We start from the raw sequence: 17,726 nt of genomic DNA, 5'->3' as shown, positions 1-17,726 counted from the left end.
CTATTTACCCACCGTACCTCAGATCTCCAGATTTCCATATATTTCCGTATTTTTTCCATATTTTAGATGCAGAAAAAATACGGGAAAAATGGATGAAATTAAGAAAGTAAGGAAATGAGGAAAAAATCTAGAAAATATGGGGGGAAAATACAGAAAGTTGGAAAGTTGAAAGGCTATTTTCAATCAGAAAATGCAATTAAATAAATAAATATGTATGATTAAGCACCATTTTTACTTCATTTTAAAAATTTCTGGAGTTTTTCATAATTGTCTCTCCAGTTATATCAGCTGAGGGATTTCAAGCTCCTGAAAAACTTTTGTTTACTTTGTCATGTTTGTTCAGCAATTTGTCTAGTGAAGTTACAAATCTCATTATACTTATCTTTTTTTTTTCTTTAGGTTAAATTGTTGTTTAAATAGGAACATTTTGCTTTTTTTTTTTAATTACTGCTTTAGTGAATTGTTGTCTCATGTACTTGCAAGTATTTTTCACATCTCAGTATTCTCTATGAAAGGTTAAGATAACGAACAGTGATGAATCTCATAACTCCTATAAGCAATACAAAATAAAGAATTGGGCAAACATGGACCCCTGGATATACCTGAGGTGGGATCAGGTGCCTAGGAGGAGTAAGCATTCCCTGTCGACCGGTCACACCCTCCGTGAGCCCTACATCTTGATCAGGTAAACGGTGTTATCCGTAGTCAAAATCAGTGTGCCAAGAACGGCGTAACACTTGGTATGAAACAATTCAGACAGCTTTTGACCCAATGATAGGTTGTAATGGCAAACTATCAAATATTATAGATGTGTTTAGACTTTAGTTAAATTCTGGTCTGTATCTTTCAAATTATGACCAACATGATATACCATTTTTATTTTCTATGATTGAAATCCATGCATACTCCATGCAAAAGTTACATGTAATATTTGCAATGTTATTCACAGCTGAATACATCTTTTGTGATTTTCAATTGCAAATTGTCTCTAGTAGATTCAACTTGGACATGAAATAAAGCATGCATACAATTCTGTATTGTTTGTAAGATAGTTGAATTAAAAGTTTGCAAAAAAAAATTTAGCTGTCCTGAGTGTTGAAAATAAAACAAGAGGCCCATGGGCCTAGAATCGCTCTTCTGATACATTGTAGAACAGGCAAAAATTCTCACTAACCAAGATTCATCAATTAACAAAGTTTGATGATGTTAAGTCCAATAGTACCTGAAAATTTAAATGTAACTGTCCAAAAGTAAGTCACGGTGACCTACTTTTGATCGACACACTGAAGACTCAAGATGCATCAACTGACAAAGTTTGATGATCCCAGCTTTCATAATGTCCAAAATATGCATCTAAAATTGAAAATGTGAAATTTGAATGTCTGCAAAATTCAAAAAGTAGGTCACTGTGACCTACTTTTTTTTTTATAAATATGTTTCGAGACCTCTAGACGCATCAATTTACAAGGTTTGATGATTCTAAACCTCTCGGTATCTGAAATAAAAACCAAAAATGTATTCATAAATTATTAGCCATAAAATTCAGAAAGTAGGTCATGGTAACATACTTTTCATATGACGCACTTCAAGGTCCCATGATCCATCAACTGAGAACTTTTGATGATCATAGGCTAAAAAGTGTCCAAGATATGCATCAAAATTCATTTATTAATAATAATTACATGCGAAATTCAAAAAGTAGGTCACCATGACCTACTTTTGAGACAACATGATATTAAGTGCTAAGATGCATCAACTGACAAAATTTGATGATCCTAATCCTTATACTAAGCAAAATATCAAAGTTTTAACAAAACAAAATTTAAGGTCAACTTTGAAGTGACCTTGAGACCACACCCTTTGCCCCGGGATGATGCCTTGAACAATTTTTTATCTACAACCTATCCTCATCCTTATGCATAAGTTTGGTGATCATTTGCCAAGTGGTTCTCGAGTAGAAGATTTTTTAGCAACCACTACTTTTGTTTGCATTTTCCTAATTATTTCCCCTTGTTAAAGGGTCACAACCCTAGTTTTAGTACAAATGAAAGCCCTTGGGCCAAGGATACCCTGTGACAAATTTGACAAAAATTTGGCAAGGGTTCTTGAGATAAAGCCCTTTTTCCAAAAAGTTGACACCGCACGCCAGACATATGGCCATATGATTAACTCTTTGAGCCTTCGGCTCAGAAGAGCTAAAAACATGAGTCCTATCAGTATGCAAGTCAAAATAAATGTGTGTCCTATTGCATTTTGCACCGGTCCCAACCCCCCTACCCAATAAATATTGACCGGTCACACAGGAATTTCACAATTTTTGTAAGACTGTACATGCTATATAACATGTACAAAAAATATATATACGAGTGTGTGCAACAGGAAGGCAGAAAATGCAACGAACTAGACTGGAATTTGAAAACCAGCACCCTGAATGTCAACCATTGTCTCTACCAACTGAGCTAACTGGCCACCGGCGATCGCTATCCCCTGGCAGGCATTTTCTTCCGTCAGTCCTAGAGCCCCAAATGTAACAGGAAGGGAGAAAATGCAACGGAACAAACAGGGATTCGAACCCAGGTCCCCTGAATCTCTAGTCAGGTGCTTTACCGAGTTAACTGGCCACCGGCAATCGAAACCGGCTGACCACTAACTTATGCTAAAGTACCAGTATGAAATTGAACATATCCTTGTACATGAAAAAGTTGCAAAACACTAATCTTTGATCCACTGTAAATTGTCAGAACAATGTAAACATCATTGATGAATATTGAAGTATTGTACAAAATTTCAAGTCTATCCGTTAACTTTATAGAAGGACAATAGATCAAGCTATCCTCCACCCTAAGATCCATTTCAACTGTTAGGACAATAATTGGATCCTCTCGTCCCATCAACATGCACATCTAAATGTAAATATGACAATGTAGCATTGTACAAAGCTTCAAGTTGTTTTACATCCTCCACCTCTCTTAGATCCACTATCAACTAATTGGATCCTCCTGTCCCGACATTATGCACATCTACAAATGGCAATGAAGCATTGTACAAAGTTTCAACTATACATTTAATAAGCCATACAGGAGAAGTGTTCCCAAGATTATATGACAGAAGTACACAATGTCTCCTCCAATTTGTCACCAACAAGACGAGAATTTCATCAGAATCAATATGACTGAAGGAATCAAAATATTTCCAACAATGGCCTGCTTTGAAAACATCACACACCTTACAAAATCCTTAAAGGACAGTGACCAATCCAAAAAATGTGACATTGTTCAGGTCTCATCATTACTATGTTCGCCTATTGCGAGTTTTTTCACTTTACAATTCGGCAACACAAGTCCCTTTCATGAAATTCATATATATTCGTGTATTTTGGAGATTTACATAGTGGAAACATCCCGATATACATGTAGTTTCTTTTCTTCTCTGAATATTTCGTGTAGCCATTGAAGAAAGATAAGCAGTGTCAATGTAAAAACCTTTTATTTTTTCAAGATGCTGCAAGAGTTATTTCTCTTGCTTCAAAAAAACACATTAACCGCTAATATTTATGTCATTTACAATGAAATTGTTACTATTATGGAGATGATGTACAAAACCGACAGTTTTTTTAAAATATACATTACTTCATTAATCATTGCTGCAGTCATTATCAGTGCAAATTTACTTGACAGAATAAACAGGCAGTGAAGTTCATAGATATGTACTGTATGTAGTCAATTGTGCAATAAAATTATATTTTAAAAAGATTTTTAAAAACTTCTGACAAGGTATTTCATGCAAGATACAAATCCTTTCCAACTTTCACTTTCAGTCAAGACAATTTTCAACATTAATCTCGCACCCCCTTCATGTGCATGAACACTTTATTTTAACATACATGCAAAGGATTTAAGAAACCAAATTGTGACATAATGCAGAATCTTAAAACACTATAAATAGACTACGAACATTTTTTTTTTAAAAAAAAATCCATCTTTGGCAAAACTTAAATTAAACTACACCACTATTAACGACTCCTTGTCTAGCAAATTATACACCAATTAAATTGTACAAGGTATTTATTTGTAAATCCTATACATATATAATTTCAGCACTTCAAAAGTCTCCCACTCACTCCATGACATTTAACCTTTAATGATTAATGAGGACGAGACATAAATTAATGGATTCCAGTGGCGTGAAGTCAGATTTTCTCTTGTTCTGTTATTCAAACTGTATTAGACAATTACAAATGGTCCAGATGTATATGCAGAAATCCTTCTTTGAGAATGACCAATGCTGCTCTCAATATCAGAAAGAGTATATTATCAGAAGAATATGAGCACACTCAAGATGAGGACAAATGAGATCGAGTGCACTCAGCCCGTACTGGAATCTTCAGTGTGATGGTGGAGGTGCTGCAACCTGAGCTATCATCATCAGTCAACAAACAACATGGTTTTATCAGTAACTGTACAAATATACATGGATTTACATGGGGGTGGGGAGGGACCCCGGGGATCAGTCATCCCCTTCCTCCTCATCCTCCAGTTTTCTCTTGGTCCCTCGAGGGGCATCCTCCTCCTCTTCTTCCTCCTCTGTAAAACATAAATGGGTAGATAGTTGAAGATTCTATCATGTTCACTTTATCATCAAAAATCTTACTAGTTATGTGTGGTTTATTTGAGTGATTGACATCAATATTTCTACCTTCTTGGGTTCGAGGATAAACAAATAAGACAAAAATATGATACAAAGTTCAATTCACTAGTATCCCATTTTGAGTTCGATTCTGCATAGTGATGAAACGATGGTCGCCGATGATCAATTGTCGGTCGTTGAGAGACCTATGATGCTACTAATCGATTACAATATAAAAGTCGCCGACATCGTTGACCAAACAAAATCCGGAAATCACTTCAACTTTGTTCAAATTTTATTTTCTGTATGTCAAACCCGATCAAAAATAAGCAAACAAAATGGCGGGAGATATGAAGGATGGTAACAAGAACGACATTCAAGTCAAATAAAGGAGTCTATCTCTGATGTATTTGATACATTGAGATTATGGATAAATTCCATTACTTGATATATTGAAATTCTGATTTATTTACCGGTGAACAAACGAAACAAAGAAGAATTCAAATGTTGTTTCCATACATTTAATGATTCTGCTATCTATTTTGAGGGGAAAACACTTAAATGCCAATTCCGATTATAACCGATTATTAATCGATTACATGTCTCCAATTATTGCCGATAATTGATTATGGTTTTTGACCCGATTGCCCATCACTAATTCTGCATCGATTACCCAATACACACTTATAATTTAGCATCATCAGTCATTTAGTGACTTTAGGTAAAAAGTGTCCATTTAAAATTCATTACTGAATACACATGATTTCTGAAATTATTGGAAGAAAAAAGATGTTTTGCCCATTTCAGTTTTATTTCATAATTTGAAAATATCCAGTTGAAACTTCAAAATCAAAATTCAATTTCCCTCCCCCGGAGCAGATACATCAGCTAAAGAACTGAAGCTCTGAGAAAAACCAGAGATTAAAGCTGTACGATCTGATGATGTTCATGATTATTTTTGTTCATAATTACTTTAAAGTAGGTTAATTAGTGTTAAAAGTTATTAACTTTCCCTTAATTACATACTTGAAAACATTGGCATGTAAAAGAAAACAGCGAGAAGATTATTTTGAACTTTAATTCCCTATTGTGACCCCCACCTACCCACGGGGGCCATGATTTTAACAACCTTGAATCTGCACTACGTCAGGAAGCTTTCATGTAAATCTTAGCTCTTCTGGCTCAGTGATTCTTGAGAAGTTTTTAAAAAGATTTTCCCTATATATTTCTATGTAAAACTTTGATCCCCTATTGTGGCCCCAACCTACCTCCAGGGGCCATGATTTGAATCTTGAATATGCACTGTTAGGAAGCTTACATGTAAATCTTAGCTCTACAGGCCCATTGGTTCTTGAGAAGAAGATTTTTAAAGATTTTCCCTATTTATTCCCATATAAATCTTTGATAAATATTGTCCCCCCCCCCCCCCCCCCAATGATTTGAACAAAACTGAATCTGCACTATGTTAGGAGGCTTTCATGTAAATCTTAGCTCTTCCGGATCAGTGGTTCTTGAGAAGAAGATTTTTAAAGATTTTCCCTATATTTTTCTATGTAAAACTTTGATCCCTTATTGTGACCCCACCCTATCCCCGGGGGCCATGATTTGAACAAACTTGAATCTGCACTATGTCAGGAAGCTTTCATGTAATTGTCAGCTTGTCTGGCCCAGTGGTTCTTAAGAATAAGATTTTTAAATGACCCTACCCTAATTTTGCATTTTTGTAATTATCTCCCCTTTGAAGGGAGCATGGTCCTTCATTTGAACAAACTTGAAAGCCCTTCATCCAAGGATGCTTTGTGCCAAGTTTGATTGAAATGGACCCAGTGGTTCTGTAGAAGACGAAAATGTGAAAAGTTTACAACGCCGACGACAAACAATGGACAAATTTTGATCAGAACAGCTCACTCGAGTCGAAGGCTCAAATGAGCTAAAAAGGTTATCGAAGGACAACAGGCGATCAGAAAAGCTCACTTGAGCTTTCAGCTCAGATGAGCTAACAAGAAGTATAGTCCAGATTAATTTTGTTAGGGAGTTATTCAATAATCAATTAGTAGCAATGAAGAGCCTGGAATGACTAATAATGTATCAACGACAATTGTTCCATCACAGTATTCACTAAATATATCAATGACAAAATGTGAAATTCTGATCATTTCTAATTTGCATTCCCCTAGCATTCTACTTCCCCCTCTCTCCCTTTATAATCTTATAGCTAGTTTTCTTCACTCTCAATTCCATTCTCAATCTTGATTAAACTATCCTCGGCCTCCAGTAACATTTCTCTGGGGCTTTGAGATCCCTTTCATAAATCACATTTTCTTTCCACATTTGATCTTATTTAGTAAATTGTTTTCAAAAAGCGAAAATAAAAATATAAAATCCAAATGTTCTAGGACTTTGCTTATCATATGGGTAACCAGGTTTTCTGTATTTGGTACATGAAATCACTTTCGTATTGTTGGACAAATGATTGACACATACCCTCTTCTTCTTCATTTGCTCCATCCACTGGATCGAAGTCTTCCCCCTCAGAGTCATCCTATTAAGAAAACAAAGCACAAATTAGTGTGTTGTTTATCATACAAAGGCATTCACAATTTCTCAGGTGTTTTACTCTGGAAGTTTAAGAGAAAGCCATTGGTTTCAGCAGCCCGAGTAATCAATATACATAAATCATTCATGATATTGTTAATATTCCTTAGAGCAGTAGCAGCTGTAACTGGCGGTATTTTCTCATTTATCCACTAAATAACATCTATCGGTATAACATAATCCCCAAGATCTGAAAATTCAGCAAAATAAACAAGGGAATTTTGTTTAAGAGCATACCTACATTGAACGTTTCGTATTTACGGCCATTGCGTCGTATACAAGGACATGGGAACGATGATTGCCAAACATAATCGGGTTGCTGAGGCCAAGGTCATATACAAAGACTTAAATTGACGTGGGTAATTTACGTCGTTTGTTTTTGAAATATTACATCGTTTCATGAATGAGTGTACGAAAGTAATGATTACGCAAATGTACCACTCAAATGAAATTTTGATTGTGAATTTTCTATAGAATTGGCACTTTAATTGTTTACAAATCTGACACGTGCTCAGTGCCTCTCTTTCGCTTTTTTCCAAACTGGTGACCTCCGAGGTCAATGCACATCAGAGATTGAGAGCAGGAATTACTGACAGGATGACAAAGATTCTTGAATCGTCATTTTCTGCTGATTTGACAGGTTTATTGCTTCAGATTCACTCTTATTCTATGAAGTTATGTATCACAAATGTGTTAAATATTTTTTCTATTATTTTTCAAATTATTTGCCGTCAGTTACAGATTATATTACTTTTAAAGAGTGCTGAAAAAGCTACACATATAAAAATTTCACATCATGTTATACATGTACTAAACAACTCCATGCGATTAAAATACTTGAGCATTCATCCACGCCTATAGAAGCCTAACGAAGCCCAACTGCACAATGTAAATAGTAATCTACATCACAACTTTATCAGAATCCTACAATAACAACACAGCTGGTCTCTGGTTTGACCCACAGATACAGTTAATGCAACTCTTTTAAAATGCTTCAATGCGGTGCAGGAGGAATAAAAATTTCCAATTTTGTTATTGTCTCATAATAACAGGCAAGACTGCAACAAATGTTTACAACACTCTATGCACCTCATAGGCACTTGAAAATAAAAAAGAGTGCTACTAATTTATTAAATAGGGACTAATTAATCAAGTAGTGTGTGCGAATATCTGTACGGGACACCAGAAACACAGCTGTATTTATCATTGGCCTATATGTGATGACTAACTTCAATGTCTTCCTTCTGGAGATAGTCTAGACCAACCTCTTCATCATCTACACCTTCCTCATCTTCTTCCTCCTCCTCATCTTCCTCTTCATCATCATCACCCTCCTCATCATCGTCATCATCATCTACAAATAGCTTTCACTTGTCAAATGCTAAATCATAAAAAATACACTGTTTCTTTATAAATCTGAAGGATAAGAGAAAAGAAATGGTTTAATTTGTTCAATATATAAAATCATCAATAACACTGATCTAAAATGTTTCAAAACTGTATTAAAACACATTTCAAAAGAATAAAGATAGCAATTTGCAACCTTTTGGAAGAAATTTGGAATTAATCTCCTATATTCCTCTTTCATAACACCATACATAAATCTTGGTTTCATAGATTGTTTCACAACAGATTTCATTTTCTTTGATTTGTTAAATAAATCTGATTACAAGTAATGATACTCTGTGACATACGTGTAGATCTGTGTGCAAATTGAACATGCTCAATTTTCTTTAAAAGACCATAAAATTGCAACACAGAAATCTGAACACCATCCACATAATTGATCATTCTTCAATTCAAAGTCTTCAATGTTCTAACTCAAGAATCTGTATCAAAGAGATAGACAATTTAACTTTCAACTGCATTTGCCGCCTTTGTGAATCCAAATTCTGACTTATTCAAATAGTTGCTCTCTAAAATGAAAGACTATTGCTTAATATTTATTTTCGAATTATAATTTGGTTCAATAAAAATTATGCAACAACAGTAAAGTGAAGTAAAGATGTTCAGTGAAAACAGATGTCATTTTCTTCCCAGTTTTCGTGGAACAGTGTCCATGGGACCTGCACCAGTACCTCTTCGTGTTCTGCATGAAAAGCAGTCTCACATTGTATATGTTAAGGAGAGGGAAAATTAGCAAGTATACTAACTACTCTGTCAGTTGAATTGCTATTTACTAATGACTGTTTTCAATTTTTGACAGATGGTATGTACACACCATACCAGGGTGTGTCAATCTGACCTAAAAACTCAACTGCTATACAGCCTGAAAACCAAACCAAACTTGTTTCCCTTTCAATTCATATTTTTGATTATTTTCCATCTGACTTTTCGTCTCCTCTGTTTGTCCCCCCCCCCAATATGTAAAACAGAAGACTAAGAGGTCGTACTTTCTTCAATCTGAGTTTGCTATGAAACCATAATCATGTTAAGTCTTAAACCTGATAATCCATTAACTTAATCAATCATTAAGATAGAAATGCTACAGAGGATATTCCAAAACACATACATGCGTCAAAATCATGGAATAATGAATAGAATTCAAAATTTATGTCAAATATCAAATTTCCAACTAAAATATTGACTTGCCCAATTAGGGCAAAAATGTCTAGAGTTCCACTAACCCAAACCAAGATTTCACTTGCCCCAGACAAGTGGACAACCAAACTCTGATGTTAAAACAGAGAAAACTGCCATGAAAGAGGATATGTACAGTAGCAGTTTGAAATTGAAAATTTCAAAATCTACATTATTTAATGTAAAAAATGTAGTTTTAGTGGAAAGTAATTGGGGAAAATATCAAGGGTAAAATCTGAAACTCCTGCACGATTTAAACTCGAAGACCAAGAGATTTGCAGTCACACATTGAGCTGACTAGCTAGGGAATGAAGTTTTTAAGTACAAGAAGTGTTACTAATATTCAAATGGAAGTCAGCCATTACAGTGTCATAAAACAGATACATCAAGTATCTCAATACCTTCGTTATCAAGATCGTCTTCATCATCCTCATCCTCTTCATTTTCTGATCCATCTTCACCTAAAGCAAATAAAACAATGGGCATCAAAACGTTCGGAGGACTTAAAACCATTCATCACTGCATCAAATATACAGAAAACAGCTGTACACACTTTAGTAATAATACTTTTAGAAAAATGTTATCTTTGATTTAACATCATTGAAAAATAAATACAGGGCTCAAAATAATTTGATGGTCCAGTAAATCATGGATTTCAGCTAGTGCTTTGTAAAGAGCATGTGCCCTTGAGGCTAGTTAAATACTTCTAAAATTTTCTCAACAATCAGACTTAAGTTTTACTATGAAGTAATGCAATATAATGATAAATTCATGAATGTTTCTAAATACATGAAATGACGGGTGAGGTCATGTCCACATCACTGATCTTAATTGGCCCTTTGAAAAGAAATTGCACCCCAATTCTTTTCTTTTGAATATACATGTATGATTTAAAATTAAATTTAAGACAACTTTTTTTCCTGACCATCCATAAAAATTCTTGTGTAATGAATCCCTGTATGAACCCTTATCCTGGTTCAATGGGGCACTTACTATGCACAAGTCTTTAACTTGTACACTTGTCCTTAAATTCCAACCCACCCCCCTACCGAACCCTCATCAAAGCCCTTTGACATTTCCATAAATATTCCACATATACACTGTATATTACCATCTTCCTCATCTTCGTCTGCCTCTTTGTCATTTTTGTCAAAACCATCCAGGAATTTTAGATTTGGTAGAAGTTCAAACACTTGTTCTCTGTAATCATCCAACTGGGTCACTTCACAATTAAAGAGGTCAAGGTGCTTCAACTCACTGAAATTTTTCTGAATAGAAAAAATAACATTTAACAAACCTCAAATCTTCAGGTAATGATTACTAATGAATTCAATATATTAAATGTTTGGAAAAACAAAAATTGCAGATGAATACCATGGTGTTTGAGAGCAGTACTTTAAATATCCAGTATAAAAAAGGAATACCAACATGGAAAATATCGTGCGAGATCAAATATAATGAAATTATGTCAACAAGTAATGTTAAAAACCTTAGAAACCATGTTTATTTTAAAGATTTAAGAATTTGTCTGCTCTCCTTTACACTCTTCATGTTTGGGTATATATTTCACTACGTTAATTTGCACACCTATATACATTCCTCCAACGTAATTTGTATTACTACAATGTATATGACACTGCATGTATTTTGAGCACATAATTTAAAAATGAATGAAAAACATGTCAATCTGCTTTACCAATGGTTCTAATGTGTCGATTTCCTTGATTTTGTTTCCACTAAGGCTGAGATGAGTGAGGTTGGGACATCCCTGTAGGTTTTGAAGGCCAGACTGGATTCTGTTATCACTTAGTTCTAACTGTAAATTTGATTATAAAAAAAAAAATCATTATCATAATTATTTTGCAACTAACACATCATGAATTGATATTTACTGATACAGTTTGGACTCCAGCCAAACTGTGTCCACTAAATTTCATTTATTATGCACATAACATACCTTTTGTAACTTTGGTAAGTTAGGAAACGCTTTTAATGATGTTAATCCAACATTAATTAGGCTAAGTGATTCTAATTCTGAGAACTCCTCTGTCAAACCATCTATGGAGGGTGCACGACAACTGTCCAAATTCAACTCTAATATCTGTAAATACGAAAAATAACAGACACGTGGCTTTGTTGTTATTTCTTCATGCACTACTTTTAATTCATGCGTACGAATATTAGTAATTTGCATAATTCATCACATGACCTTTCTCTACAGAAAGGGTGGGAAACATGGAACAACGGCGTCTAAACAAATGTTTCTCGTAACAAATATAAGATTTAAGGAAATACTTTGTACTATGTTTACTTGTATTCAATCTTCAAGCCATAGTATAAATAAACTGACAGACTCAGCTCTTGTAAACACAACGCATGAATCGCAAACACAAGGGATCTACTTTTTTCATGGCGTATGTATACGGCAAAGTGAACGTGCAACGTAAGCTATAATGCCTATGTCCGCCATACTGCTAACAACGCCACGTAAAAACTCGTGACTGTGGCCTGACTTGATCAACTAAAAATCGCGTTCAAAAGTTTGGTAAGTTTCTAAAATGATAGACTATTACAAATCCATGAAAAATCCAGACACAAAGCGTTAAATAGATGTATAAATTGTGGAAATTTCTTTGTAATATTCTTGCCTTCCAAATATTCAAGATGGCGTCTGGATATGACGGCCAGTCGTTCTAAAAATAGTTCCGGAATTAAAATTATTGAAAATTTGTATAAACTGTTTAACTTACTATGAATTTTTTTTTATAATTGTGAGAACCTTCATTTTCTAAGCCCATTCAATATTTTAATATTTCAGAACTGATAAGTAATCCCTCTTGTTTTGGTGACGCCATTTACTAGATGTATCGAGCATGTCTGCTGAAATCTAGGTCAAATACATCGCATAAAGAGTTCGACTAAGTAATTAATTAACAGTCGCCAATTTCTTAATAAACAGAATTTTCTAATGCAAAAACCTTAAACTGTATGAAGTTAAACTGTCGCACATTAGCTGGAAACTAGAAAATAAAACACTTTGGTGTGCAACAGTAATGGCTGCCTATTCGGGTATATGCAAGCTGTCCTGACGCCGAGTGAAGTTGATCAAGTCGGAGATTTAGTTTATCAGCAAGGCGCTCGTATCGGAGAACCTTCTCCGTGTTCAGAAATGTCAGTTTTTGGACTTTTTCAGTGAACACAACGTGTCACTTTGTGGATAATGGGATTTCTTTTAATAAAGTACAACAGTGCATCCAACATGGCGAATGGCTGTTCATTCTGTGTTGTGTTGTTTGACAATGCAATGTCCAGATGAAGGACCCGTTACCTGACACACAAATGGAACAGATGGGGTACCAATCGCTTAAAGAAACAAATTCATTCTTGTATATAGTCCATTATGACTTACAAGTCTTCAGACATTGTTATTTGGCACATGTAAACTTGATTCCATCTTTTGTCAATATTTCTCTCGAGGTTCAAACTTAAAGAATTTTGACAGTTTGCTAAAATTTCAGATGCTTCAATTCAATTTTATGCTTTAATTTCCAAATACTGCTGATTTATTTTTGAAATTTGTTATTTTTCAAACTGCTATTTTTCGCTGGACATGACAGAGGCGCCATATTTGACTTCAAATCCTAGACCTTTCACTTGTCCTGAAAGTAATGATGGCTTTTAAATGCCCACCGCCGCGACAATACCTTGATAAGTTAGAGCTATGTCGATCATAGATGTACATAGTACACTCCACGACATTTACATTCAATAATTATGCTTGTGAGAGCCGTAATTTCACCAAAATCACATCCCCTCTTGACCAAGAGAAGCACATGTTCCCCTGACCATGTATGTAAACAGAGGCGACGCAGCCTATTACGACTGAACTAACGAATAAAATGATAAACAAACTTACTTCAGATGGTTTTCTACCCCTCTTCTCCAACTCGATCCGTTTTGCCATTTCCATGGACATGATGAAAGTTGTTTAAATGTGTTTTAGCTCTTCTGTACTATATCTGTTTCACGGTTGAATACAATGTTGAACGACGAACGCTGCGCGGGCTGAGCAATTATCCGCTAGAGGGTCTAGTAGTATTGGCGTATTGCGCAGACCCCAAACATGTGAACTGTTAATGAATATTCATATCAATGGAAGCAACAAACCAATGAGGACAGAGAATTTCCGTGATGCGTGTTTGATAAACAATTTCGTATTGTGCGTAATATTTAGGTTTCCTATCTGTTAATTTGAATAAGAATTCCAGCGTGGAGGGAAAAAAATGGGTGGTACAAAAATCAATCGAATAGTTAGAAAGATTTTTTTTTTATGAAAAACGCATTGTACATATTGTGTGGCAGGTGTGTAGATACTAGATTGTATAAAATAAAACTACTGCCTATTATTCCATAACTATTGTTTTATTTTGATTTAAAAATAAATTCTAGGTATGATATTTATATTACATAATACATTATTAACATGTACTATATCTTCATATAAATTAACTTTGTGAGATGAATTTTAAGTTGCCGAAAATTTAGTTATTATAATGATCATAGATATAAGTGTATGTTGTCTTCCCTCCCCCACCCCCCTCAAACGATGGAGAACAATGAATTGTTAAAAACATGTTAATTCATTAAGTAATGGCAGTTTAGTTCTGGATTATGTCAAACTCGAGTAAGGAATGCTTCGATTCAGACATATACTGGTCAATGACACACATTTTATTAATGTGATAAATTTACAGGTAAGCACCCGGTAAAAAGTTGTGTAGTCCAGTCTGTTGCAGTTATATATAGACTCGATATACATTATTAGTTTGTATACAACTTTGTTACAATGTATTCTCTCATTGAACCTTTGCTCTCTATCTAAATTTCATTATCCATGCCTGTACTGTAGAAAACCTTAAGATGATGATATATAGAACATATTTTATTTCCATTCAAGGGCAGATTGAAAATACATATACAAATTATGTATACATATATATATCAGCAAAGAAAAAGAAATGATTACATGTCGCAGATTAAACAGGCTGTTACTATATATATATATATACTGTTCAAAATAAATTTCCCAATTGATTTAGCATAGATGGCTCTTCAGAACACAATATGTATTTGCATTTTGTTCATCATTAAGTGTAGTAAAATTCTGTATATTATTTTTTATAGCATCACAAAAAGGTTTTCTTTCTTTTACAAACTTCACATTTAATCAAAAAATGAATCTCGTCTCCAAATGAACCGGAGTTATATTTGTTGCAAATTCTTTTATCCCAGGTAATATTAGATTACTTACTTCAAATATTAATTTGAGAACAGGTATCCATAATGTACAAATAGATCTCCTAAAATCAAAATGTTTAACTTTATTAAGATAAAAAAAACAACTTTATTAAGATAAATTTCAAAACCAAAGTGCTCCATTTCTAAAGCTTAAAATATACGAAGGGGGAGTTGTTGATTTTGACTGCATGAAGAAAGTGTACATGAAAGTTGGCGCGAGAACTTTAGAGGTTAGCATGTGTATTTGTGTTAGAAATGCACCTTCATAATGTTCTGTCACCTAACGAGTTTTTTGTTTCTTGTATTTTTTGTAGGCACGTAGCTTCATTTTTTCAGAAGGGGTGGGGGGGGGGGGGGGGGGGGTCGGAGAAGGCTTTGACTTAACAGTTGTCTGAAAAATCTAGAGAAGCAAATTTTACAGGTTGTCTGCCAGACCTGGAAATCGTGAATTTTGCATGCGACATTAACACATGCACTTAACATGTCAAAATAACGAAAGAAGTACTTTATCAAATAGAGTGTCCCTCCTACAGCGGCTACCTGTCTGTTTTGTCCCTTTGAGAATGATGTCCTCAAACTGAAATGTGAAGTGCCACAAAGTTGGACCTTTGCTCGGCGCTTGAGGATCGTAGCATTTGTGGGGGATGGTGATGTTTTGTTACTTTTTAAGGTCTCCTTCCAAAGCATTTCTAATGGCCGGGCGCTCGAGCGGGTCATTCACTACGTTTTGAGTTTGATGCGGCCATGCAAGATAGTATGGAGTTTCGAATCTACGACGTTCCGTGACCGCGCTGTATCCACTGAGCCACCACAGACCAACGATATATATGTTTATTCTTCATCCATTATTGCGGTCGTTATATTTAACTCGCTTTGCAGTCCACAATGTATCTATATACAGGTTACTCCAACAAGTTAGAGCCTCGGTTAACGTCCATTGTATACCTCGTACGCGGTGCCAAGTCAGAAGTATCTCGACATGAACCTTTAGCATGCTGCAGTACATACTAATACTACCGGTACTGAAGTATCTATCCATATTACATACTAGTATACCCGATACTGAAGTATCTATCCATATTACATACTAATAGACCCGGTGTTGTAAGATAGAATTTTCCCCCGCATAGACTTTCCCTCCCAAAAAACGGGTCCGGGATAGACATTTCCACCGGAAAGATGGGGCTGGCATAGAATTCCCCCCTATAGGAAGAATTAACCCGGGCCCAGTCCCCCCTCCCCCCCCCCCCCCCCCCCCTAGGAAAAACCGTCCTAGTATAGAATTTCCCCCTAAATGGCAGTAACACCCCCCCCCCTCCTCTTCTTACAGTTTAGCTATGTATCCGTTTCCAGTTCTATTACTAGAATTCTCTAGCTTATCTAGACCCAGGAATTCTTATCTTCTTGAAGTTGGGAAGAAGTTAACGTTTTTTAAATTAAAAATTTTGACTTTAAATAAAAGAGAAAAATTAATTTACTATTATTTGTACAGTTCATCTATTTTACTTTTCAGATATTCTTTTAGTCGACTTTTTACGAAAAAAATCCTAATGCTATTGACCATCGTCTTTTGGGAAGCATATTATATTTACAATATACATTTCAAAGTTTTCAGCGTGTAAACCCAACTTCAACATCTCAAAAAAAATATTCGTTTGTTTTATGAATATCGTAATATTGATGAGCATCTGTCCATATTACGTACTGGTATACCCGGTACTGTAGTGTCTATCCATATTACATAGTAGTATACCCGGTACTGGAGCATCTGTCCATATTACATACTAGTATACCTGGTACTAGAGTATCTATCCATATTACATACTAGTATACCCGGTACTGGAGTATCTATCCATATTACATACTAGTATACCCGGTACTGGAGTATCTATCCATATTACATACTAGTATACCCAGTACTGGAGTGTCTATCCATATTACATACTAGTATACCCGGTACTGTAGTGTATGTCCATATTACATACTAGTATACGCGGTACTGGAGTGTCTGTTTATATAACATACTAGTATACCCGGTACTGGAGTGTATGTCCATATTACATAATAGTATACCCGGTACTAGAGTGTCTGTCCATATTACATCCTAGTATACCCGGTACTATAGTATCTGTTTATATTACATACTAGTATACCCGGTACTGGAGTGTCTGTCCATATTACATACTAGTATACCCGGTACTGGAGTGTCTGTCCATATTACATACTAGTATACCCGGTACTGGAGTATCTGTCCATATTACATAGTAGTATACCCGATACTGGAGTGTCTGTCCATATTACATACTAGTATACCCGGTACTGGAGTGTCTGTCCATATTACATACTGGTATATCCGGTACTAGAGTGTCTGTCCATATTACATACTAGTATACCCGGTACTGGAGTATCTGTTTATATTACATACTAGTATACCCGGTACTGGAGTGTATGTCCATATTACATACTAGTATACCCGGTACTGGGGTGTCTGTCCATATTACATCCTAGTATACCCGGTACTGGAGTATCTATCCATATTACATCCTAGTATACCCGGTACTAGAGTGTCTGTCCATATTACATACTAGTATACCCGGTACTGTAGTGTCTGTCCATATTACATACTA

At 35.2% G+C, this 17,726-nt stretch overlaps 1 protein-coding gene and 1 long non-coding RNA gene across 3 annotated transcripts; one reads left to right on the top strand and one right to left on the bottom strand.

The window, feature by feature from the left end:
- Positions 1-3,467: 3,467 nt before the first annotated feature.
- LOC125661624 (acidic leucine-rich nuclear phosphoprotein 32 family member E-like) lies at positions 3,468-14,815 on the bottom strand. 2 transcript variants are annotated; one of them, XM_048893695.2, is made up of 8 exons: positions 13,718-14,815; positions 11,759-11,902; positions 11,498-11,617; positions 10,913-11,069; positions 10,203-10,262; positions 8,451-8,575; positions 7,111-7,168; positions 3,468-4,583 (listed from the first exon to the last, which is right to left on the bottom strand). In XM_048893695.2, the coding sequence occupies exons 1-8, from the start codon at positions 13,775-13,777 to the stop codon at positions 4,507-4,509; spliced, it is 801 nt and encodes a 266-aa protein (XP_048749652.1). In that variant the 5' UTR covers positions 13,778-14,815; the 3' UTR covers positions 3,468-4,506. The 2 variants fall into 2 exon arrangements, with proteins under 2 accessions (XP_048749652.1, XP_048749653.1); XM_048893696.2 differs by having other exon boundaries at positions 8,487-8,575.
- On the top strand, positions 12,094-13,064 carry LOC125661629 (uncharacterized). Its single transcript, XR_007365017.2, has 2 exons — positions 12,094-12,346; positions 12,620-13,064. It is a non-coding gene; the product is annotated as an uncharacterized LOC125661629 (long non-coding RNA).
- Positions 14,816-17,726: the final 2,911 nt, after the last annotated feature.

This window comes from Ostrea edulis, chromosome 8, assembly GCF_947568905.1.
Source record: "Ostrea edulis chromosome 8, xbOstEdul1.1, whole genome shotgun sequence".
Classification (NCBI taxonomy): Eukaryota; Metazoa; Mollusca; class Bivalvia; order Ostreida; family Ostreidae; genus Ostrea; species Ostrea edulis.
The sequence above is the reverse complement of the archived record's forward strand: the minus strand, read 5'-3'. Positions and strand labels throughout refer to the sequence as shown.

Excerpts from the sequence above, each read along its gene's own strand:
- LOC125661624 (XM_048893695.2), bottom strand. The coding sequence starts at position 13,777 with ATGTCCATGGAAATGGCAAAACGGATCGAGTTGGAGAAGAGGGGTAGA. Across the intron at positions 11,070-11,497 it reads TCGACACATTAGAACCATTG|AAAAATTTCAGTGAGTTGAA; the intron begins GTAAAGCAGATT and ends TTTTCTATTCAG. Across the intron at positions 4,584-7,110 it reads AGCAAATGAAGAAGAAGAGG|AGGAGGAAGAAGAGGAGGAG; the intron begins GTATGTGTCAAT and ends TATGTTTTACAG.